Raw genomic sequence first — 27,703 nt, 5'->3', positions numbered from 1 at the left:
ATCTGTCAACATTAATGCAAAAGCAGCATCCCAAGATCCCCACACTTGTTTGTTATTTGGTTTTTTAGGAGCATTAGCAACTAAGGCCATATTGCTCCGGGATATGCGGTGGTCATTCCCTGACCTTTCCGCATCCTCCGTATTTGGTGGTGACGGGCTCGAACTCCGGTCTAATCAAGAAGCGTGTGTTATGCACTGCTGCTCCTTCCCACCTGGCTACGGAGGCGCCCCTCCCCACACTTGACATTAGCCAATATTTGGTTATGAGGATAACTCAAGTCACACAGAAGTAATAAAACATCTCAGCCAGTGAAAGGTATCTTATGTCAAGAAGTTGTAGGAATTACAAGATACATTACTTTCTATTGTGAATGGTAATACCAGGCTTGCATTCAAGTATGGTGAACACACTGAGCAATTACTGCTACAAATTTATTAAAACCATATGTCTCACTAGAAGTCCTCATACAATAAGAAGTGATTTTATTTCCTGGCAGTCGAACACTAGAAATAAGGAACTTTAGAAACTATATAGAATTTGCAGTAATTTCATTAAAAAAAAAAAAAAAAAAAAACCATCTTGCAGAAGCCTTCTGCCACAACGGAAGTGCTATTTAAACATCTGTTCATTGCCAAGTTAATAATTATTATGCCTGGTCGTGCAACCAAACAAATCTGCGATTGCTGCAGAAAAAATATATTAAAGTTTTTCTGATTTTTAAAGGTCCCTGTAAAAGAACACTGGGGGAGTGCTGTTCTTGGAGATTGATTCCAAAGATTAGTGCCATGGCTCGAGCTAGATACTTCTGCAGCCAGTGCAAAAGCAGCATCCCAAGTGCTGGGAAAAATAACGCAGAGAGATACAGCACAACAAGTGACCTAATCTCTCACTCCTGTGGCCTTGTCCGTCGAGGAGCCACGATTAGGCGAAACTGATAACCCAGAAAGTGGCAGGAAGCAAGACATTGAGACTGCAAGAAACAGCGACCCTGCAGAGCTTCAAGAGCAACCTTATGATACACCTTATGACAATGCTATGGCACTGGATCCAACACCCCCTGATGACCCTATCATGGACCGGGTCAAAACTTTCCGACCTTATGACTGGCTCCAGTGATCACAAAATTACAGCCCTCAGAGGAAAGATAATTACCATCTGATCAAAGATGGAATATTTATTGCTGAATATGCACATTGAATGCAAGAAGGCTGAAGCCAAATTAGAGGCTTATACGGAGGTACGAGGAAACCAAATGCAACAGCATCCTTGTTCATACGCAGATGCATTGAGGACTGCTAACAAGCCGAGTAATGAGGCCTCTGGCCCGACAACCAAAAGAAAAACACTAATAAAAAAAAATAAAAAAATTGAGTTATTCTAAAACCTATTGACAATGAAGAAATTAAGTCTGGCGAGGAAGTAAAGAATACATTCGTCAATAAACTGAAGGAGCACTTTAAAACTACAAGAATTAAATCGATCAGGAAGACCTGAAATGTTGGGATACTAATCAAAACTGAAATATCAAAAAAAAAAGAAGACATCATAAAAAATCCTGCCATCTCAACACTCGTCCTTACTGCAGAACAACCGAAGAAAAAAGGCCCCTCAGTAATCACATTTGATGTCAGCAAGGACTCCACACATATGTAAATCACTGAGGAACTATACTACCATAACCTGCAAGCGTCTCAACCTGACTCGGCCCCAGAAGAGCTTATTAAGCCAAAATTTCATAAAAAGTCTAAGTCAGATAATAATGTCAACTGGGTGGTGGATAATTGGGGGGGCCCAACTTGGAATACAATAAAAAATCAAGACAGAATATATATAGACTGGGGCAGCCATCATTTTAAAGGACACGTGGCTGTCCAAAAGTGTTTCAACTGCTGCAGGTTTGGCCACACCCCACGCACACCTGCACTCAGGCTGAGTCAACCTGTGGGCACTCTGCCCAGAAGGGACATCAGTATAAAGACTGCCCCAACAAAAACAGCGAGCCAAAAGCTCAAAACTTCCTCATAATCACTCAATAAGAGACAACAGTTGCCCAGTTTATCTGAGCATAAAGCGAGCACAACAAAGTGGAACCGATTATGGGCCTATGCCTTAAACAGTTCAACCCCCCAACGGATCAAATTCATCCAACTTAACGTGCAGCGGGCCAAGGAAAACTGCTAGCCTAGGAGGAACACACAGATTAACAGTAACCATGGGTAGAAGTGAAAGTGATTCTTGCACTGCTTCTATTGGGACACACAGCAGACTGAAAAGTGAGGTATTAGAGATAAGTCCTGCTGGTGGTCTTCATAAGACAATCAAATCCACAGACTGCATTAGGGTTACTAAAAGAAAAAACAGGTGCATATATACTTGCTTATATACACTTTTACTAATGCTCTGAATACATTAAACAAATCTGATGAATTTATAGTATTGGTTAAGTCATCAAATAGAGACATAGTAAGGATATGGGAAATGTGTTACTACTCAGACTTGAGGGCTGTGGAATTTGAATATGGTGAGTACAATGTGTACAGGAAGGTCAGTTATAACAGAAGATAGGATGGTTATGATCTTAGTTAAGAAGCAAACAGAATCTATGGCAGTTCATCCAGTTGAAGTAGGTGATCAAAGTAATGCTGAGTCAGTTTAGTGTGACATATGCACTGGGAAAATAAAAATGAGAGTAAAAGTATTAGTAATAGCAAATGATGCAAGAAATCAAGCTTATACAGCATCAGCCAAAAAAAAAACATCCCACATCACCTATCCATCCCCCCTCCAATAGTTCTCTAGTTCTTTGTGAATTTATTCAAACTATCCACTTCACCAATCAACTACCCACTGGCTGAAGGCCAATTTCTGCACAATTTATCCTGCAACAATCCTTCTTCAATTTGAATTTATACCTCCTCACGTGTATAGTCTGATGTATAGGTCAAATGACTGCGATGACTATAATGAACTGTATAAACAAATTAGCATTTTAACATTAGTAGGGGCATACGATGCAAGAAAGCAAGCTTATGCAGCATCAGCAAAAAAAACCCTCCCATTTCACCCCTCTATTCATTCCAAATGCCTGTCCAGCTCAGCCTTAAATTTAAGCACAGCAAAAGATGGAAGTTTGTTCCACCAATCAACTACCCGCTGACAAAGGCAAATTTCCACACATCTATTCTACAACTGTCTTTCCTCAATTTGAATCTGAGTCCCCTCAGGTTCTTAATCTGAGCAAGAGGAAGAATCCCATCAGCATTCAAGCTTGCTCAACCCATTCAAGGCCTTATACACTTCAATCAGATCACCTCGCAGGTGCCTACTCTCCAGGCACTGCAATTTGCAGAACTTAAATCTTTCTTGGTAAGAGCACTCCTTTGTTCCCCTCACCAATCTTGTTGCCCTTCTTTTTACTCATTCTAGCAACTCTACATCCTTCCTAAAATGATGCCTCCAGACCTGTACACAGTACTGTAGGTGTGGCCTGACCATTGCCTTGTATAATAGGATTATCACCTCCATCCCTGCTATATATCATTGACAAGACTCCATGACGTTCCCTGGCAGCCCGTCTGTACTGCTCAGCTAACTTCACATTTGACTGCACCATTACCCCCCCCAGGTCTTTTTCACTTTCCACTCCCCAGAATGCAGTACCACACAGATGGTACGTTTCTCTTTGGTTATTGCTACCCATATGCAGTACTTTGCATTTGTCAATGTTAAACTTCAGCTGCCACTTTTCAACCCATTTGCCCAACTTATCTAGACCCAGTTGGAGTAGCATACTGTCTTTACTGTCATTAACAATCCTGCCAACCTTTGTATCATCTGCAAACTTGGACATTAAACCTGATATACCTTCATCAATATCATTGATAAATATACAAAACAACAATGGGCCCAACACTGAACACTGGGGAACTCCACTAATAACATCTGTCCATGAAGAGCAGTGTCCATTGATTACCACTCTCTGTCGTCTCCCACTCAACCATCCCTTAATCCATTGTAGCAACTTACCCTTAACGCCATAAAAAAAAAAAAAAAGTAAAGTGCAGCCATTATCAACCCACTGCAGGATGGAAGCCTCCTAAACAATTCATGCTGAGGGAAATGGACCATAATCTGCCACGCTGGTCCAGTGGGGATTGGCAGATCGACCGTATTCAGCAGTCAGGGGCTTGAACCCCGGTCTACTCAAAGAGCGTGTGCTACTGCACTCCCGCTCCTGACCACTCGGCTACGGAGGCCATCTATACCTCTCCAATTTGTACAGCAGTCTTTGATGTCCAACAGTATCAAAAGCTTTCCTGAAATCCAAGTATATATCAAAATTATTTTTGGCATTCAGTTCCTTTGTGACCACATCATACACTGGAGTGCAAAACTTAAGGACCAACACTATTTCTAAAGGTTACAACCACAAAATCTTTACTTAAGGTACTCTTTTTTTTTAGCACTAGAAGGAAAGGGATGAACAATACTATCCTACTAGATATGAATGGCATAACTATTGATGATCCTGTTCAGGTTGCTGACAGACTAGTTAAATATTTTTCATCTACATTCAGCATGAAGACGTTTTTAGGGATGAGAACACTATAAATAGAACAAGTTATAACTGGGAGCTAAATGATTTTTTTATAACTAAGAAGAAAGTGGCAGAGAAATTGTTGAAGCTAAAAGTAAATAAGGCACTTGTGATCTATCCAGTTAAATTAAAGAAGCAAAAACAAAAAAGTGAACATTTGGCCATAATTATGAGAAATTTATTGGATTTAGGAGAGATTCCTATAGACTGGAGGTGTGAAAAATGTCTCTCCTATTCACAAAAGTGGATCAAAGAGTGACATAAGAAATTATTGACTTCTGTTTTGGGGAAAATAAGGGGTCACTTGTTAAAGAAATAATGCAGGACTATCTAAACAGGAATGCAGTTATACTGCAGTCACAACATGGATTTGTTAAGGGTCAACCGTGTCTGACCAATCTGACTCGATACTATGATGCAGTAACAAAGGAAGTAGATGCAAAAAAACAATTCTGATATCATATACTTAGATTTCAGTAAAGTTTTTGACACTGTTCCACACAAAAGGTGATGTACAAATTAGAGCAGTGTGGCACTGTAGCAAGTTACTACTATTGATAAAGGGATGGTTGAGGGCAAAAGACAGAGTGGTTATAAATGGGCACTGCTCTTCTTGGACTAATGTGGAGTCTCTCAGGGTTCAGTGCTGAGCCCCTTACTGTTTTTAGTATTTATTAACAATACTGATGAAGGCTTATCAAGACTATTACCTAAGTTTGCAGATGACAAAGATTGGCAGGGATTGGCAGATGATACAAAGATTGGTTAATGACAGGAATCAAGGCATACCACTGCAGAAAGACCTAGAAAAATTATGCAGATTGGCTGTGAAGTGGCAACTGTGGTTTACCACATAAAATATTTATATTTACTGCTTAGGGAGAGCAGTAATCCCAAATAACATTACAATTAGGTAGTACCATACTCAGTGTGGTGGAGAATAAAAGAGACCTAAGGGTAACTGTACAGTTCAACACAAAGTTCTCTGAGCAGTGCAGACAGGCTGCTAGAACAGTTCATGAGGTTCTGTCAATGATATATAAGAACTTTGTCTGCAGCAGGGACCAGGAGGTAGTTACTGTACAAAGCAATTTGATGTCATTGTATAAGGCAATGATTAGGCCACATCTTGAATACTACATGCAGGTCTAGAAGCATTATTTTAAGAAATGAAGTGGATCTTTGAAACGGGTGCAGAGAAGAGAACCCAGATTACAATGGCGGGGAGGGGGTACTCTTACCACAAAAGACTTTAGATCTGCAAGTTTCAGCACTCAGAAACTAGGCACTTGAAAGGAGCCCCTGATTGAAAAATTTAAGGCATTAAATGGAATGAGTAAACTTAATGATGATGATATTCATACTCTTTCTTGGACAATACACAAGGGAATATGAACTTAAATTGAAAAAGGACAGCTGCAGCATAAATGTGTGAAAATTGTTTTCAGCCAGAGAATAACTAATTGTAGGGGGGAAGTACTATCTGGTATTATGGGAGTGGGTTGTTTGAATAAATTTAAAGACAGACTGTATGTATTATTAAATACTACTGATCACAGACTTTACTGCAGATACACAAGGCTTACTGTCTCAACACTAGCCACTAGTTACATAACCAACTAGCAAAATAACACAGGAAAAAGTTAAGCTAATCTGGTCTATTAGGCAATAAACAATACGGAACTAACAACTGAAATTATATTTTAAGTTTGACAATTTGCAAGGATAGTATAATTACATCTTTCTGTTCTTCTGAAGGTGGATGATAAGGCTCCTGTGACCAGCTATATGGATAATCATCACAACTGTCTAGACTTCCTGAAAAACAGTAAAAAAATATATCCCAATTACCAGAAATTTCAGTTCTGTGTTAAAATACAAGTCCAGTTTTTTTATTTTTTTTTTTTTTATCTATCAACACTTCACTTACAATTTAAACAAATTCAAGTAGAATTCTTACAAATATGCATGTACAGTAGAGCCTCCCTAATTTAGACTAAAGGAGGTGGAAGAATTACTGAAAAGTCCAAGTTGTAGAATATAATTTGGACTTTTCACAATCTAGCAAAATATGTTGATCTGGACACAGATACCATGAAAAGAAAAAAAAAAAAAAATTTGATGGCAATATTTATATTTAAAGAAAAAATTTCAAATTAAATAAAACAAATAATGTTGTGTTAAACATTAATAGCTATAAATTTAATCAGGACAGTTTATCTCCAGTTGTATTGACTCCTTGAAAAAAATAGATGTGCCCTATTCAGTAAAGGTCTTATTGTATTCCCATGTTATAATGCTTTTCTTCATTTTTCTTAGATAGTAGAAATAAATTTTGAATTCATCTTCAGAATTAGCAAACTTAATAAGAATACTGAGGCAATTAAATTACCTTCATGTAATTTAAATTTTTATTTTTTGGTTTTCTTGCTCTTTTCTTCTTCTTATCCCACTTCACCTACACATTTTCATCTTGAAATGCAGTTGCACAGCAATCACATTTCAATCTTGCTGTATTCTAGCCATTCTCTAACATCACCCAAATTAATATCCTTTTCATCACTGTTGTGCAGCACATTTTGACACTTTTGATTTGATTCTGTCCTCTCTGACAGTATAGTGGTTTTGCCACATTACTAGTTAGAGAGGTATGGGCTCAAGTTCTATCACAGACTGGAGGAATTTCTAGGCCTCTTTAATTGGGGCTGTAGTTAACCACTCTCAGGCAGAAGGTGTGGGGTTCCCCCATGGGTTATTCTGGGTGGGGTGCCTCCGTAGCCAGGTGGGCAGGAGCAGCAGTGCATAGCACATGCTTCTTGATTAGACTGGGGTTCAAGCCCGTGACCACCAAATACGGAGGATGCGGAAAGGTCAGGGAATGACTATCACATATCCCCAGAGCAATATGGCCTTAGTTGCTAATGCTCCTAAAAACCAAATAACAAACATATTCTGGGTAGTTCAGCCTACACAAGATACAAATTGGCCCATGAAAACACACACACACACACACACACACACACACACACACACACACACACACACACACACACACACACACACAAAATGCCATAATATGGTATTAAATGGAATCCTATGACATGCCAAAAATCCAACAACATATTTTATTCCATCTAAATAAATATAAGAACATCATCATCATTTATAGCTTTTTTCTAGGCTACTGTGCACTACTCTACTTCATCCAACTTGCTATCCAATTGTAAATAGCACATTACCTTCTATATCCCCTAATTAAATGGAGGTATTCCATGCCCCAACTTCTTGTTTAGAGATATATACATATATTTTTTAATTTTTTTTCCTTGTGTGCAGGTAAAAACATTTCTTTGCAAGCAAAACTTGCTGTAGTTACAGCAATACATTCACATGGTAAAAAGCATTTAATTTCAATTTAATCATCTTCTGATAATTTACATATGTTCTTGTATAATTTTACATGCCTGCTTTGCAGAGGTACTGGCATCGTCTCAAAATTGCCACTAAATCTGCATGGACACACACAATTACAAAGGCGACAGTTTTCATTAAAAAAAATGCAGATTAATTAAATGATGCATGAGAACTGTGAGTAGCAGTATCAAATTTGGAATTAAATCTATAAAGATTATACAATGATAAGCAAAGCAAGCCCACTTAACCCATTAATTTAAAATGCAATTTCTTTTTCTTTATTAGTGTCAAAATGCAATTTCTTTTTCTTTATTAGTGTCAAAATTCATATCATTTTTAACACACAATGCAAACAAATTTAATGTTTGCATTGTGTGTTAAAAATGATATGAATTTATTAAAAAAAACAAACAGATTTAGATAAAGGACAAGGGTATAAAGTGTAATGATAAATACGTAATTTCATTCCTATAAATGAAGATCATTTTAGTGATTCAATTTGAGCTAGTTTTAGAATTAGGATATTTAACAACAGTACAACTGTCAGTGAGCATCTCCAGAGTTCTTCATTTTATATACAATAAGCTAATTTAAATCACATCATAAGTAATTCAATAGAAATCATACTACATTTATTATTACTATTATAAAGAATGTAAAGGGTGCTATGATCAATTGATAAAAATGCTTAAATTGGTCTATTAAGTGGACTGGCAATGGTTTGTTTAATCATTGGAATAAATATTATTAAACTTAAAACATTATAATGTTTTAACATTAACATTATAAATTTAACATTATATAATGTTAAATAGGAGCTTAGAGGGGAACAGGCATTCTGTGTGTTATTAAAACACTGATGGATCCAATATCTTTCTATTTTAGAAAATTTAGGAAAAGTCCGTTTGGCCTGCCTCCCTAAAATCCACTCATGCACACCTTCTTGATGGTAAGCCCTGTTATGTCACTTTGGTGGCAATGAATGTGTAGAGTAGGTCTCTTCAAGACGCCTGGTCAGTGTAAAGAGGAAAAGACCAAACCCTACAGCACATGACAACACGACAAAACAAATGGCCCTCAGTCCCCAATGGCTTTCACTCCCCCTCTTATGGCAGAGAGAGGATCAGAGTGGAAGCAAAGAGTGATAAGAATCTCTGGGTGCAATCAGGCTGCCATTCACAGAAACTGAACTTGGCCTATTACAATGTAAGGTCGCTCATCGGTGAAAATAGAATATTAGAGCTGGAAAAGGAATTAGAAAATGTGAACTGGAATATCATAGGCTTGGCTGAAACAAGAAGAAGAAATGAATCACTTATAAGCTTATCAAGTGGAAATCTGCTGTACACCAATGGAAACAGTGAAAAGAGTGAAGGTGGAGTTGTCTTTCTGGTCCATAAAGTTATAAAAAACAACATTTCGGAATTCAAGGGTACATAATCAAGGGTGCAAGACTACCACTCAGAATTTCTAAGGGGTACAAACTAAAGGTTATAATGATTTCTGCACCAACACTTAGCCATGATGATGAAGAGGATGAAAAAGAAATGTACACCGAAATTGAGAGACATCTAGATGAACAGAAAATTCACTACTCCATTATTATGGGGGACTTCAATGCTAAGGTTGGAAAGAGACAAAACAGGGCAGAAAGGGAAACTATAGGAAATTTTGGAATTGGTGAAAGAAATGAAAGAGGTGAAAGACTTGTGGAATTTTCAGAATCTCAAGGAATGTCAGTAATGAATACTTTTTTCAAGAAAAGGGTTAGCAGAAAGTGGACATGGAAGAGCCCAAATGGATTAACAACTAATGAAATCAACTTCATCCTTACTAATAGAAGATACTGTATATTGTGAATGATGTTCACATAATATCACAGCTAATGGAGAAAGAAAATGAATATAAAACACCATTATGCCTGGCATTTGTGGATTATGAAAAGGCATTTGACTCCATACAGTATAAGGCAATGTTTCAGACACTGGAAAGACAAAGCATAGATTTGAAGAAAATATATGAGAACGCCATCTCCTTTATCAGACTAGACAAAGACAATAGCAAATTTAAAATTGAGAAAGGAGTTCAACAAGGTGCCACAATATCTCTAAAGTTGTTTACTGTTGCCCTTGAAGAAGTTTTCACAAGATTGGACTGGTCGCAGAAAGAAGTCAATGTGAATGGAGAGTACCTAAACCATTTACAATTTGCAGATGACATTGTGATCATAAGCCACGATCCTAAAGAATTAGAGGAAAATCTTAATCAGTTATGCAGAGTTAGTAAAAATTTCTGACTAAAGATGAATATAACTAAAACAAAAGTAATGATGAATAAGTATGCCACAGAAAGGGAAATAATCACTGAAGGAGCATTAATTGAAAAGGTGGATTCATATACTTATCTAGGACAAGTCATTAGCTGTAACAATGATAAATGGCTGGAAGTCAAGAGAAGAATAAATTTCAGTTGGATAGCATTCAGGAAATATAGTCACATACTGAGGAGCAATATTTCAATTCATCTGAAACTTAAAATAAAGAACCAATGTATACTCCCCACCATGATTTACAGAAGAGAAACTTGGGCACTCACCAAAAGAATGGAAGAGAAGCTGAAAACTAAACAGCAAAGAATGGAATAAATAATATTAGGAATCAGACTGTTGGATAAGAAAAAAAACACATGGATTAGACAGCAAACACAAATAAATTACATTCTTATCAAAACTAAAGAACTGAAATGGTCTTGGGCGGGACACATAGCTCAAAGGCATGATGACAAATGGACTAAGAATATAACAGAAGAATGGTACCCAAGAGGAACTAAAAGAAAACCTGGAAGACAACAATGGAAATGGACAGATGAAATTCACAAGTTTGCAGGTAGTAAATGGATGGCCATTGCACAAAACAGAAGGAACTGGAAAGCTGCTGGAGAGGCGGTCATCCTACAGTGGATTGAAAATGGCTGATGATGATGATTTAGTTGTTGGTGACTCTATTGTCAGAGAAACAGGGAACATGCTTTGTAAAAAAGGATAGGTGGAACAGGACCAGGGTATGTCTGCCAGGGGCAAAGGTTGATGACGTTGTAGAGTGGATATCATCTTTTAAGGGCACAAAAGGTGATATAGTTGTACAAGCTGGCACTAATGATATCAAGAGTAGGAGACCGGCAGAATTACTTAACAAGTACAGGTCACTGTTGAAAAAAAAGCCATGAATTAGGGTTGAATTTGAGTGTCTGCAATTCTGCCCAGACACGATAGGAAGGAGTATATGATGAAAGCCTTGTCGATCAATTCGGCCCTGGAAAGACTGTGCAAGACTCAAGGGGTAGAATTTTTTTTCAGCCTGGACTGTACTTGTTAACAGGAGCGACTGCTTCTACAGGGATGGGATACACTTAAATAGAAAGGGTGCAAGAATATTTGTTGATGCTAACGAGGCAGTGTTAGGTGGTTCTGAAAACTGCTAGCTTGGGGGGGGAGACAAAGACTAATAGATTAACAGTAGCCACTGGCAGAGGGAAAAGGGATTCTTGCACTGCTTCTATTGGAATAAGCAGAAGCCTGAAAAACAAGATGCAGGATATTTCAGAGACTGTTGGGAGTCATTGCGGTACAAGTAAACACATGGGTTGTGTTAGGGTAGCTAAGAATAGAAACAGGTGCATGTATACTTGCATGTACACAAATGTTAGGAGTTTAGTAAATAAATTTGATGAATTTGAGGTATTGCTAAAAACATCAAAAGCAGATATTGTTGGGATATCAGAGACGTGGTGTCACACAGATATAAGGAAGGCAGAACTGGAATTTGAGAAGTTCAACGTCTACAAAAAGGATAGACAGGATAGGAAGGGAGGAGGGGTTATGCTATTAGTTAAACACATAAAATCCAAGGAAGTGAAGCCAGTCGACATCGCTGGACAGTGCAGTGTCGAATCAATCTGGTGTGACATAAGCATTGGGAGATCAAAATTGAGAGTAGGAGTGTGCTATAGGCCTAATGATGCTGATGAGTATAATAAGAAACTGTACAGGGAAATAGAATGGGCCAGTAAATCAGAGAGTCTTATAATGGGGGATTTTAATTTCCCAGATATTGACTGGAATTTGTGAGTTGGTCACTCACACACTAGCAAGGCTTTTGTGGATTTATTTGATGATTGTTTTCTAAATCAGCATGTTCAGGGGACAACTAGAGGGAGTAATATCTCTTGATCTGATTATCAGTAGTGATTCTTCATGAATTAATGGATGTCAGATGAACTAATCAGACATATGGCAGAGAAGAAAAATGCATGGGATACATACAAATTAACACGTGACAAAGAAGCCTATGATAGATACAAGTTGATCGGTAACCAAGTTACAAAGGAGGTTAGGCAGGCGAAGGCAGATTACGAGAAATCTTTGGCAAGGGATGCAAAAAAAAACAGTAAAGAATTCTTTACTTATGTAAACTCTAGAAGGAAGGGGATGAATCAGATTGGTCCACTTGATATTGATGGGTCAACTGTGATGATCCTGCTCAGGTAGATAACAAACTAAATGAATATTTTGCATCGACATTCACACACGAGGAGTTATTCAGCAAGGGAAATGCCAGAGGTGTATTCAACTCTGGCAGTAAGCTATATAATCTTATAATAACTGAGAGTAAAGTGGAGGAGAAATTGTTGAAGATAAACACAAGAAAGGCACCTGGGATGGATAGGATCTATCCAGTTATATTAAAAGAGGCAGCAAAGGAAGTAAGCAAACCCTTAGCCATAATTATGAGAGCTTCCTTGGACTCAGGGGAGGTACCCGTAGACTGGAGATGTGCAAATGTGACCCCAATTCACAAAGGAGGATCAAAGGCTGACACAAGTAATTATAGACCTGTGAGTTTAACTTCTGTTCCAGGAAAATTTATGGAGGCACTGGTTAAAGAAGCACTGCAGGATCATCTAGACAAGACTTCAGTTATAGCTCGGACACAGCATGGTTTTGTTAAGGGGAAATCTTGCCTGCCAATTTGATTGGATACTATGATGCAGTCACAAAAGAACTGGATGCAGGGAATAACTTTGATATTATATACTTGGATCTTAGAAAGGCTTTTGATACTGTTGCACATGGAAGACTGCTGCACAAATTGGAGCAGTGTAGCATTGGAGGCAAATTACTGCCATAGATAAAGGGGTGGTTGAGGGGGAGAAGACAGAGAGTGGTAATCAATGGACACTGCTCATCGTGGACTAATGTTATTAGTGGAGTCCCTCAGGGTTCAGTGTTGTATCCATTATTGTTTTCTGTATTTATAAATGATATTGATGATGGTATATCAAGCTTAATGTCCAAGTTTGCAGACGATACAAAGGTTGGCAGGGTTGTCAAGGACACTACTGACACTATGCTGTTGCAACAGGATCTGGAAAGGTTGAGCAGATGGGCTGAGAGGTGGCAAATGAAGTTTAACATTGACAAATGTAAAGTACTACATATGAGAAACAGCAACCCCAGAGCAATGTATCAACTCTGTGGTACTATACTGACAGTGGTAGAGAATTAAAAGGCTGTGGGGGTGGTTGTGCAGGCAGATATGAAGTTCTCTGAGCAGTGTAGACAGACTGCAAGAGTAGCTCATGGTGTATTGTCAATCATATATAGGAATTTTTCTAGCAGGGATAAGGAGGTGATTATTCCCTTGTATAAGGCAATGGTCAGGCCACACCTAGAGTACTGTATACAGGTCTGGAGGCCTCATTTCAAGAAGGATGCAGAGCTGCTGGAACGAGTACAGAGAAGGGCAACAAGATTAGTGAATGGAGCAAAGTGGTGCTCTTATGAAGAAAGGTTTATGTTTTGCAAATTACAGTGTCTGGAGACTAGGCACCAGCGAGGTGATCTGATAGAGGTGTATAAAGCCTTGAATGGTTTGAGCATGCTGAATGCTGATGGGATTCTTCCTCTTGCTCAGAATAATCACCTAAGAGGGCAAAAAATTCAAATTGAGGAAAGACATGTAGGATAGACGTGCAGAAATTTGCATTTAGCCAGCGGGTGGTTGGTTGGTGGAATAGACTTCCATCCCTTGTCATGGAAGTTGATAGCCTAAATAAGTTTAAGGCTCAGCTGGACAGGTATTTCGAACGAACAGAGGGATGAAGTGGAAGTGCTTTTTTTTTTTCTTCTTTTTTTTGGCTGATGCTGCATATGCTTGCTTTCTTGCATCAAATGCCTCTACTAATGCTAATGATAATGATGATGAATATTAAATAATAAATAAACAAAAAATATGTTAAAATATTATAACAAAAAAATAAACAAATAATATGATTTGAACTGGAGTATTCTGAGAAATAATAATGAACAGAGAGAGAGGAGGTAGATCAAAGCTGTCGTTAAAAAGTACTATTGAGGGAGTTCCATAAGTTTAAAAATCATGTTATTCATAAATGGCCACTAAATTCAACAAAAAAATTTTACTATTAGTGCATTTGCATCATAAATACATAGTTGAATTTTTTTAGACAAACCACAGTTTGCATATTAGTATCATTATTGGAACATCTCATAATATGAAATCCTTCATGAGTTGCCTTCTGTATACTTCAAATAAGTAAATCTTTCCCATTAGAGAAGACTATTATTACTTATTTTCAGTTGAGTACTTCCTCAGACAGCACTATTTAAAAGCCATTTGGCTTCTCATCAGTAAGCAGGTACGTACCCAGAGGTATAACGTGTGACAACCCAGTTGTGACTGAGGGCAGAAACACACTATTATTACTTCAAGTCATGTCACTGCTTAGTGTAAACTGTGAAGTTGGTCGTAGGAGACACATTACTGTAACGTTATATATGTGTTGTTCTCTTTGGGGAAAGCTGAAGCAAAATGAAGTGCTACAATTCATCTACTTCAGATTTTGAAGAAGATTTAGAAAATGCATGTGCTTAGCTTGAAAATATATGTGCTTATAGCTGAGAAAAGAAAAGAGAGTAAGCAATGGATACATGACATAAACTGGAAGAGAACAGAAAAAGGTGAATTCCATCATTTACTGCAGGACTTAGAAGAAGATGAAAATAATTTTAAGATGTAATTACAGATGAATAAAGAAGAATTTAATTTCCTATACAATCTAATTAAGGATGACATCCAAGGGCAAAACACACAATTTCAAAATTCAATCAGCGCTAAGGAAAAATTTGTTGTATGTTTAACGTAATTTTGAATAAGGATTTATTCTGTCAAAATACAAAACAAAATTTTTTATTAAATTTAATAACAACAAAAAACTACTTCTCAACACTAAAAATTTAAGTTGTAAGAAACTGTTATGAGTTGTACAAATTGAAATGATTGATTCGTTCGTCCCCTAAATTTGTTAACTGTAATACTGTTGGTCTATTTTCCTCCTTTGGCTATTTTTGAGTATCTATGTGACTGGACATTTATGGTGAATATGCTGAGTAGCTGGTCAAAGTGAAGGGTGCTTCGGAATAGGCACAGGAGCACCGTCCTTGATGTTGTTATTTGTTTTCGGATATTCTTACTTGGGCAAAACAGCATTACTTACTTGTAATTTAATTTTCTATTAGCATTTCCTCCATTTTTCTCTTGTCGTGCTATCACGTCTAATGAAATTTCTGTTCAGACAGAAATACAGTAAACCCCCGCTATTTGCGGGGGTTACGTTCCTGAGAAATGTCGCGAATACTGAGTTATGGCTTCCATAGAAATAAATGGGTTCCGTTCCAAAGTATGAAATATATAAGAAAAACTAGCCTAAAATTTTGTCTATGTATGTATTATATGTATCTTCATAATATGACTATGTACATAGACAGTACATAGTGAAATGCAAGTATATGGCATCGAAATGAAAATAAGAAACAATTTAATATTAAATGTAATATTTATTAGAAATTTCAAACCAGCGCCTTTGCTAGCAAAAAAACTTATCCCACCAGTGCTATCACCAGTTTCGCTAAAGTGTTGATAAAGGAGTTTTGCCTTTTCATGAATGATGAGTGAACTTAACGGAATTTTATTTTGAGTTCTGTCTTCTATCTACAGATTTAAAGCTTTTTCCATTTTTTCTAATTTAACATCACAAGTTACAGAGCAAATTTTTGAAGCAATTAGTGCGTTTTCACTGACACTACGGCAGATTTTTTCTTCCGATTTTTTGATTGATCGTACCGTTGACTCATTGATTTTATAATGTTTTGCCATTGAGGAGACACTTTCACCATTAGAAATTTTGTCTAATAACTCAATTTTATTCACTAATGTCATCACCTTCTTTCATATTTTCACATTTCTCTTGTTATTCGTAGCCATATTTTTGTACGGGTTAGAAAGAACTTGTCCACAATAAAGTCACTTTCTTCCGTTAACACACTCGAAAAAGTCTGTTTTACACACTGCAAAACGGTAGATTTATCACTTTTGTAAGCATATCAATTTATAAATTGATAAATTTATTCAATTTATAAGCGTATAAATTAAAAGCAATCGACAAAACCTTCCACGACAAGCGCATAACACATACTGAACAAGGATTAGCGAGAAACATCCACACTCACGATTTTGTCACCCCTCTCCCCCCACCCACTGTTATTATTATTATTATTATTTGGTTTTTAGGAGCATTAGCAACTAAGGCCATATTACTCCGGGATATGCGGTGGTCTTTCCCTGACCTTTCCGCATCCTCCGTATTTGGTGGTGACGGGCTCGAACCTCGGTCTAATCAAGAAGCATGTGCTACGCACTGCTGCTCCTTCCCACCTGGCTACGGAGGCGACCCCCACCCACTGAGCGCTGTTTTGACTGAGAAAGGTAATTTTAGCCACGCCCATGTTTTTTTATGGTGGAAAATATTCACAGTACTTTAAAATTCACATTTTTTTAGGTTTCATTTTATATTAAATCAGCGACCACGAATACAGATACCGCAAATAGCGTGGGTTTACTGTATCTTTTTTTTTTCTTTTTTTTTTTTTTTTTTTGTTAGTTGTTAGCACATCGGCTTCTGTGGCCATATTGCACCTGGGTTCCCAAGCAGGCACTTTACCCACCCGGCTAGCCCAGTTGGCACAGAAATATCTGAGCTCCTGAAAATGTCAGTCAGCCTTGAAGTGCAACATGTTATCTTGTGAATACAGCCAATGACAACAGTGCATCTCCAAGCAATAAATTAAATGAGAAATATAGCTCCCACACATTTGACGTTAGATATATATACATGTGAGTTCCCAGGATGTGATAATACTGTGTTTCCGTCTTTATTTACACAATATGAGAGATACCAAAAGGTGTATTTCTTAGATTAATAATATTTTAGGGCAAAAAGCCTCAACCTATGACATTAGTTAGTGCATTTGCATCATTACTACATAGGTGGGGTGCCTCCGTAGCCAGGTGGGCAGGAGCAGCAGTGCATAGCACACGTTTCTTGATTAGACCGGGGCTCGAGCCCGTGACCACCAAATACGGAGAATGTGGAAAGGTCAGGGAATGACCACCGCATATTGCCGGAGCAATATGGCCTTAGTTGCTAATGCTCCTAAAAACCAAATAACAACAACAACAACAATAACAATAACAACTACATAGGTGAATTTTTTAGAAAAACCAAAGTTTGTATATTGGCATCACTATTGGACCATTTCATAATGTGATATTCTTCACAAGCTGCTCCCCCTTACACTTTGGTGAAAAATGTTTTAAAATTGTGCAATTTTAAATGCTGTACTTTATTTTGGCACTTATTGGATACAAAAACAAAAAAAAAATACATTCAATAGCCACAGCTGTGTTAGCCAAAATATATTTTTCATTTACTTTGATTCCAACCCAAGTAGTGACACAGGCTGAAATTAAAACCAAATTCTAAGAAAATACTACAGAATGCCACTGCAAAAATCAGTTTCATACGTAAACATGCACTGCATTTGCACACTAACATGGTGGTTGCAAAAGAGTTTTAGATGCATCAGCAAATTGGACCACATTGCACTGTTTTGCATTATGTCTGTATAAGTGTGTGTGTTCACCAGTTGATTTCCAATGTTCAAGGTGAAAAATCCAGAATAACTCACAGGAGGAAATCCTATCCCCCAGAAGGGGATTGGTTAACTACAGCCTTGACTGAAGAGGACTTGAGAAATCCCTTCTGTCTATAATTACACTGTCATGGAGAACAGATTGATCTGGGTATTTTACAGTATTTTATAATATTTACAGATATTTACACTGATATTTTACAGCCATAATCCTCCAATTCTAACATAATCAATGATGCAGATGATCAAAATAATACTAAAGAATACTAAAATATCATTAGATTAATCAATATTAGTACAGATGTTTTTTTACCTTTAATTTTTTTTTATTGTCTAGGATCAACCAACTGCACCTACTGTACAGTAATTGAAATATAGCACATTAAAGCAACCACTAATTTCAACAAGTGTGGTGACGAATAATAGCAATAAATATTAGTCGATCAGTCAACTGCTCAAGAAGTATTACAAATGCTCCTGAACAATGAGAGCATCAAAAGAATAACTAATTCAGTAGTGACATGAAGGGACATGAGACTAAATATTTACACTGCTTACACGAAAAAAATGTTTAAAAATTTGTTAAAAGAAAAATATTTAAACATTCCTTTTGTTGTATATCATCTTATTTAATATTATTTTTATGGAAAAAATATATCATTCAAAATATAATACAAATATTATGCAAATTATAATAGAAATATCAAAATAAAATAACAGAAATGTTCTTTAGAATGCTAAAATGGAATGAAATAAGGCCTTACCAGGATGAAAAACTTTTCCTACACTCATTGTATAATATCCATGTTGTTTAAACAACTGAGGAAGAGTAGTAAAATTGTATCCTTCGGCTCTTTTGTACTTTCCATTTGTATATAAATGCGTTGTATCAGGCCTTCGACTAGTTAAAAATGAGAGGCGGCTTGGACCACAGAGAGCTTGCTACAAATAAATAATATATGCATTTGTTAAAATTCAATGAAATTTAATACACTGTATTATTCAAAAGATTTCTGATATTCTGTAGAATCAAACACCAAATACATACATATTTATTATAGATACTCAAGTAACAATTCAACTCTGGCCCCTAGTTTTAGGCCCCAGAAAGTCAGACAATGTAGTGATCCATGTATAAGTTGATATTAGAAAATGTACTTTGAGAGCACACAGCTGATGCTGCCCATTTTGTATATATTAGCATAATACAAAATAGGTGAAGTATGCAAAACTGTTTGATCCAAAACCTTTTTTGATAATGAATGACTGGAATATTGATATTAATGTATTTTATGAAATTAAAGGTAGTGTTTATCACTTATCTTACCATTAAATGATTAAACAACTGTGTGAAATTGTTTTAAAAATTCTTTTATTGGCAAAAACTTTGAAGAAGTAATTTTATTCAATTTAAAGCCAGCTTTGTGTGTCACTCATTTCTTATTATTTCATCCATACTTGCACTTTTAAGGAAAGAACTGATAAAATTGATTTTACATGATTACTAATGCTATCAACTTCACCTCCAATTAAAACAAAAGAACTTTAATATTAATTTCTGACTACTGTGAAACAACAAATGTAGGTAATAAAAGGTTAAGAAATACAAGACTGTCACCTGGATCTGTTCTATAAAACACTTCACAACAAAAAATTAGTAGATATGCAATAATCCATTCGTTGCACTCACTCTATAAAGAACTGAGAACAAGCTGGAATTTTCCCAGTAATATAAATTTTTCTCTGTATGTAGATACCAGACATGGCTCATATACAAAGCTATTCTGTATTTTATAAATTTGAAAACATCCTTTTTAAAAAGGTGCTGTTTAAACTTAGGAGTGAAAAAAAATGTTTTTGTTGGATCACGGAGGGGGAGAGAGTTAAATTTTGGATCATGGGAGAGAGTAAAGAAAAAACTGAGAAAATAAATACCATACTAACAACGCTAATTTTACACAAAAAAAATTATATTATACAGTACTATTATAGTACTTGACAAAAATATATAGTATGAGCCAAATACATAAAAGCTATTATGAAAAAATAACCTGCAATTCATTATGAAAGTAAATGTGCAGGTTTTTATTTAACATACAGCAAATGCCTAGTCTTATACATTCATAAATGCTGAAGGGCACAATATGGTCCTGGTATCCCTTGCACCAGAAATAATAATACCAATACCAATGGTGAAAGAATTTGATTCCCAATCCTTTTAATTTAAAAAAGTGACATCTTGTGGAGTTGCTGAAGTTGAGCAAAAATTCAGAAGATCAAGCTTTGATTTGTAAATTGAATTTGTGGCTTATAACATCAAAAGTTCATAAATCAGGAACGTATTTGTATATAATATAATACATTATGATATTAAACATACAACCCCAGGGGCTCACATCTGATGAGTATGGGCTTGGCACACCCAGGGTCCTGAGCTGGTTATCATCATTCTTCTCTTTCTTGGTGATTCCTTTCTACTTCTCTCTCTTTCTCAGGGTAACTCGGGAATTTTTTTTTTTTTTTTTTTTTTTGGCTGGTGCAGCATAAGCCTCAGGCTTCGTTGCACCATATAGCTGCTAATAATAATAAAAAGTTGCAATTCATTGATATCTAAATTGTACTATTCAAATCAGTTCATATTTATTGGCTTCCATAAATGCTTGTGAGCATGAGTTTACTTTATTTAAACAAAGCTAAACTATATATAAGAACTAAGGTGACCACTGGGGAAAAAAGAGGAAAGGAAGACGATGCAAACAAGAAAAAATTTCTGCTAGACTATAAGAACTGCACAGATTCTTTCTCTCATCTTTATTCCACTACTCGTCTTGCTCCATATGAAAATTATACAAAACTATGATACAAAAAAACTTTATTAATGCTATATTCTTTAGATATGGAAAACATATATTCATCAAATGACTTCTATGGTTCAGCTCTATATAATATATTTATATAGTTCTAAACGATAGCCTTGACTTACCTGAGCATATGCTTTATTAAATTTAATTCCTCTTGCAGCAATTTGATCAATATTTGGTGTCAAAATACCTTTATAGCCATAACTTCCCAATGCTGGTCTCAGATCGTCAACAATGATGAGCAAAACATTAAGAGGCTTTTTCTCTTCTAAAAATAAACAAGAAAAAATGTTCAATATTAACTATCATAAAGCTTAATTATCCAAAAAAAATTTAAACAAAAAAGCACTATTTTTAGATAATTAAACTATACATGATGATTACCTTATACAACTCATAAAATAAAAATTTGCAAATTACAGTATAGAAAATAAAGTACATGGACATATATTTACGATTCTTTTTTACCACCTTCTCAATGAAATTAGTATTAGTAGTGGCCAAGGATGCAAGGAAGAAAGCTTATACAGAATCAGTAAAAACAAAAAAAAAAAACACACACACCCAACTCATCTGTCTAATTCTTCCTCAAATTTATCCAAAATACCCACTTCTATGACATATGGTAGTTTGTTAAACCAATTACTCTCTAACTAAAAGCAATTTTTATACATCTATCCTGCAACCATCAAATTTATGTTCCTTTATATGTGTTGTCCAAGAAAGAGTATGGATGCCATTGATATTTAGTTTACTCAATCCATTTAAAGCCTTAAACACTTCAGCCAGGTTTCCTCACAGGTGCCCAATTTCCAAATGCTGAAATTTGCAAGACTGAAAATTTGAAGTCTTTTATGGTAAGTATCCTTTTGTGTCATCGGACTAATCTGGTTCCCCTCTCTCTCCAACCATTCCAAGAGATCCACATCCTTCTTAAAATGTGGCTTTCAGACCAGTAAGCAGTACACAAGATGTATCTTAACTGATGCCTTGTACAAGAGGATAATCACTTCCTTGTCACTGCTGATAAACTTACAGATTATATCAATGACAAAAGCCCATGAGCTGTCCTAGCAGCCTCTCAGCACTGTTCAGAAAACTTCATGGAATAATAAAATATCTATTAGAATTAATCAATATTAGTATAGATATATTTTAACTTTTACCATTTTTTTTTTTTTTTTTTTTGTTTATGATTAACCAACACATCGGCTGCACAGTAATTACAAAACAGCATGTTAAAGCAACTACTGATTTCAACAGGTGTGCTAACTAATAATATCAAATTCTCGAGAAACATTACAAATGCCAACCATTTGACAGATAGATAGTCCAGATAGATCAGTAGGATTACCTCTGGATTCCTTTTCTTTTGTTCTCCACTACCTTGAATCTGGTACTACCTAATTGATGTTATTCTGGGATTACAGCTGTCCATTTGCAGTGCAATGCATTTATCAATGTTAAATCTTAATTGCAACTTCCCAGTCCATCTGCCTAATTTTTCTAGACATTGTTACAGTAGTATGCCACGATTCTTGGTTAATGACAAGAATCGTAGTATGCCACGATTCTTGTCATTAACCACCCTGCCAACCTTTATATCAACTGAAAACTTAGACAATAAGCTTAACAGGCCTTCATCAGTATCATTAATAAATATTAAGTACCTCTTTTGCAGCTTCTTTTAATAAAATTAGACAGAACTCATAAGCTCTTGTTTACTTTTCATATGCAGTGAGCCAAAGTGTGCACATTAAAATGCACTATTTACAATTAAAAATGCCATTTACAATTAAGATATTCAGAAACCCCTCTACAAATACTGTAGAGGGGTTTCTGACATATACCAATAAAAAAATATTGTGGATCTGCTTATGCAGCAGCAACAGTATATTAGAAACCAGCATAAGTTGTGAATCAGAAGTTACAGACTTTCAACATGGAATAATGGTTTTATGCCACATTAATATTTTTTCTAGTGTGTGCAATTGCTACTTGTCTGATCCTCCCATATATATGCTATTTATATAGCTTGAACACTGTTGCATTAAAGGAATATTATAAAAATTTGGGTGAATCATAGAAGACAGAATGGCTATAAATGGCAATTGGTTTGTGTAATTCAATGTCATGGGGAGGGGAGGTCATTACAGGATTAAGTTGTTGTTGTTGTTATTTCGGTTTTTTTTAGGAGCATTAGCAACTAAAACCATATTGCTCCAGGGATATGCGGTGGTCATTCCCTGACCTTTCCGCATCCTCCGTATTTGTTGGTCACGGGCTCGAACCCCGGTCTAATCAAGAAGCGTGTGCTACACACTGCTGCTCCTGCCCATTTGGCTACTGAGAGGCCCAGGATCAAGTGTGGATTCCTTACTGCTCCTGATTTTCAATAACAATATCAAAAGTCTGCAGCCAAATTCTCTAGTTACACAAAAGTGAACAGGATAATTAAAACAGAGTAAACCTTACATTTTAACAAATTAAGATAGCTGTCTAAAGTTCATAATTAGGTAGAGTCCAGCCTAGGTTCTGTTTCACTAATTAAATTATTGTTCTAAATTAGCCACATGTAAGCATCTTTTTTAATATACTGTATTTCAAATAAGTTTTCTTTTTTGATTAATTAAGTTGATGCAAGTCATTATTTGAAAATATTTGAAAATACTTAATTCTGTCGAAGTAATAGCAAATGATGCTCCTACTTGGAAAATTTTTGAAATTTTTCTTCCAGATCCCTTCCCCCTCCAACAGAAGCCTATATATGAATATTTTGTCTGAGGCAGCCAAATTTATAAATCAACCCCTAGTTAAAAATAATAAAAGTAATTCATCCTAGTAGTTCATCCTATTAAGATAAGATTCAAACCCTGACAAGTGTTGTATAGAGGTTCAGAATTACCATTTTTGGAATTAAGTGGTTTCTAAACTTCTTGTGACAAAAGATACAAAGAAGAGGAACAATTTTGTTCTATAATTAACAGACTTTCCTAACTAATCTTGATTTTCCATATCAAATGGCACAAAGATCTTATTATACTATTTCATACTAGTTGTGAAATGGTAATGTCAAATCATGTAGATAAACCAATAAGTAAAAAAAAAAAAAAACAAATGAGTTAAAAATGGGGGCCAGAGCCAGCTTTGAATATCATGAGCACTGTGTGTATGGGATTCTTACAATTAAAAAAAATTTAATAATAAAACTTATAATAATAAGTTTTATTATAATAATTCTAAAAAAAATTAGAATTAAAAAATAAAAACTAAATTTTTTAGAGAACATGGGCCCAGTACTGTCACACTACTGGCAACACCAGCAAGCTGGTCCTGAATGGAATTATCTTCTCTCTCTTTTTAGCATAAACACAGGTATGCAGGTTTCAACTGAAAATGGGCAGGTGCAGACCAGATACAGGAAATTTTGCTTTCAAACAAAAAATAATTAGTTACTTAGCATTAGCATATGATGCAAGAAAGCAAGCTTATATACAGTGGTGTATAAAAAAACTGCATCACCTTAAAGTAACATTCGTAGTGAAACATATAAGATATTGTTTGATTACAGTCATTTTGTTTGTTGCAAAGCAAAGGTATTACATCAGATAATGCTTCTATTGCATCAAACAGTAATTGCAAGGTATTGCATCAGCTGTCTCAACAAATACGGTGTTGGAAGGGTATACACGCTCATTAGTATCCTGTCTGAGGAAGTGTAAGGCTCCATATGTCCAGCTGACACCAAGAAAAAAAAAGTGCAGCTGTTGCTCTGTCCCAGGAAGGGCTTTCTATGTGTTGTTTGTTTGTTTATTTGGTTTTTAGGAGCATTAGCAACTAAGGCCATATTGCTCCGGGATATGCGGTGGTCATTCCCTGACCTTTCCGCATCCGCCGTATTTGGTGGTGCAGGGCTCGAACCCTGGTCTAATCAAGAAGCGTGTGCTAAGCACTGCTGCTCCTTCCCACCTGGCTACGGAGGCGCCGCTTTCTACGTGTGCTATCACTGATAAAATAGGCTGCCACCAGTCAACAGTATCCCAGGTGCTGAAATTAAAGCATGAAACTAGTGATGTGAAGAGAAGACCTGGATCAGGCCATAAGAGAGTGACTACACTTTCCCAAGATCGATATTTGAAACAGCTATGCCTTCGCAAATGCCATGCTAGTGCTCCTGATCTAAAACTGGACTTTGAGATGGCCCTCAGGTGTTGAAACAAGTGCACAAACTATCCAAAGATGGCTTTCGGAATGTGGTCTGCATGCCTATCAGTCCAAGAAGAAGCCTTTGTTGACCCAACAAATGAGGAAAAAGCAACTTGTTTGGGCTCAAATGCATGTTTCGTGGACAATAGAGCAATGGGACACTGTCATCTTTTCTGACGAATCGAAATTCAACCTGCATGGCTCGGATGGGAAGTGATATGTCAGAAGACGAAAATCGGAGGCATACCATCCTGACTGCATAACACTGACTGTAAAGTTCCCGGTCAGATGGTCTGGGAATGCATAACACACAAAGGGATGGGGCAAATTAGGTTTATTAATGAAATGGTGAATGCAGAAACCTACGCTGCTATCTTGGAGGAGTGCCTGAAACCTGTTATTAGGGGTCACCACACAGATGTCCAAAACTATTTTTTAACAGGAGTCAGCATCTTGCCACACAGTAAAATTGGTAAGTTTTATGCTATTTAGATTTAATGATGAGTTTATCTTCTTGTCTCACAAGGCTTAAAACATACTTACACCAATGTTTTCCCTCGTTTTTCTCCCTTAAGGTGCAGTCATACTTCAGAAATGCTGGCATTACATGTGTTGGACTGGCCCGGCAACAGTCAAGATTTGAACCCTATTGAAAATTACTGGTATATAATGGCATCTAAAATTGCTCAAAAGAAGCCAACAAGTAAGAGTCGGCTGCAGGAGAGCATTGTAAGGGTGTGGTACCACAAAATTGGACAACCGTATATCCAGAAGTTGGTTAACTCTATGCCAGATCATTGCAGGGCTGTAATTGCAGCTCAAGGAGAAACAACAAAATATTGAGGACTAATTTTGCTGATTTACAGTACATAATACTATTACATTAACTTGTCATTTCAGTTAGTACATGTAATTGCAATAATATGTATGTTTTTTTTTCACTGAAACTATGCATTTTACCCTTTGGGAAGATATTTATGGCAATTAGGTATATCAGGTGGAGTCTTTTTATTAGATTTCATTCACAGAGATATATATCCCATCTAACAAATGCATTTCAAACATTTTTGCAACCCACAATGCATCGCAAAACAGATTATTCGCAAAATTCACAGCCAAAAAAAACAAAAAAACATCCCATTTCACCCATCCATTCACTCCAAAAGAAATTTGGACTTGCACAAACTTAGTGGTGAAACCACCACACTGCCAGGTCAGTCACTATGGGAGGGTGAGCCTCAAGGAGTCTGTTATCCCAATGCCTAGTTTGGTATCGTTTTTAAAGATCACTTGGGGGGGAATGAGGCTGGGGGGGCTAGAATCCAGTTTTTCATCTGCACAAACTTCCCACATAGTCTTACAGGTTAACAAGGTTATGCAAATTGCTGGAAATTAAAGTAAAAAACCACCCTACTGCCAGGTATGGTGGGGAGAATTGGTTGTTTAATTAAAGAGATTTAAATAATCGATTTGGATAAATTCAAGGAAGAATTTTACATATTATTAGATGGGATGGATAGACGAGGTGGGTATTGTTTTTTTCACTGACACTAACGTTCTAATGTGCGCTGCTTTGACCACTTGGACATTGCCAAAATTATGGGTATTGGCAAAATCCAAAGAAACAATGCTTCCTTGCATCATTTGCCACTACTACTACATAGTTCTGACCACTAATTTCCGCAGACTCTCTTAAAGCAAATGTTGCACTAGCATCGTTTCTTTGGATTTTGCCAATACCCATAATAACTAACAATAAAAAAATTGTCATATCAATTATAAAAAGGAAGTAAATTATTGTACAAAATTAAACATGCAAACTCACGAAATATATTTTCGATGAATGACAAGAAAACTATAGAAGCTGCCAAGGTCGATATGACTACTGCAACCACCAAAATACATATTACCATATTTCGCCGATAAAGTGCCTTCGCTGTTAGAATCATTTTAGGTGGAAAAATTTGTTCGCGAGTTTATGAAAATATAAAAATTAAAAAGTTCACCCTCGCATAAGCCCATTCCTAAGCACGCCTCTCAAGCACGCCTCCAGCAAAAAAGTTATCTGTCAACGATATGGACAAACACGTGTAAACGTAAACATTACGCTTGATATAACACGAAATGCAGATAAAAAAGTAAACAGATTTCGCTTTCACAAAAAACTCATTTGCATTATGATCGCAGCCACATTCACATCAACTGATTTTTCCTAAATTGCATATGCAAAAGTGAGCAGCAATATAAAACAAGTGTAAAAGTTGCAGCGCCTACTGACCCGGTAAATAAGTATTATAAGGTGTAAGGTCACTTAATTAGCCTTGACCCTTAGTACATTCGTAACCTAGTCGTAGTCTTTAAGGCAGTGGTTTTCAATCTGGGTGCCACGGCACCTTAGAGTGCCGCAACAACGTTCCAGGGGTAACACGTAATTTGGGTTAAGTTACTTAAACTTATTATTATTTTTTAAAATATATATGTTTATTTCATTATAAAAAGGTGTACAGTATCTTTTTAATTTTGTGGTGATTTATAATTGATGTTTATTTAGTACC

The 27,703-nt window shown here is 36.3% G+C and overlaps 1 protein-coding gene across 1 annotated transcript in view; it reads right to left on the bottom strand.

Moving 5' to 3' along the window:
* Ids (iduronate 2-sulfatase) overlaps positions 1-27,249 on the bottom strand; it is a 54,503-nt gene extending 27,254 nt beyond the window's left edge. Inside the window, exons 1-4 of the mRNA XM_090384105.1 lie at positions 26,974-27,249; positions 21,065-21,210; positions 18,846-19,023; positions 6,337-6,416 (exon numbers count right to left, since the gene is read on the bottom strand). Of these exons, the coding sequence (XP_090240231.1) occupies positions 6,337-6,416; positions 18,846-19,023; positions 21,065-21,210; positions 26,974-27,097 (528 nt within the window). The 5' untranslated portion in view covers positions 27,098-27,249. The remainder of the gene's footprint in view (positions 1-6,336; positions 6,417-18,845; positions 19,024-21,064; positions 21,211-26,973) is intronic.
* Positions 27,250-27,703: the final 454 nt, after the last annotated feature.

This window comes from Mastigoproctus giganteus, chromosome 10, assembly GCF_048544385.1.
Source record: "Mastigoproctus giganteus isolate SK-2022 chromosome 10, ASM4854438v1, whole genome shotgun sequence".
NCBI classification, from domain to species: domain Eukaryota; kingdom Metazoa; phylum Arthropoda; class Arachnida; order Uropygi; family Thelyphonidae; genus Mastigoproctus; species Mastigoproctus giganteus.
Note: the sequence above shows the minus strand (reverse complement) of the source record. Positions and strands in the feature narration are given on the sequence as shown.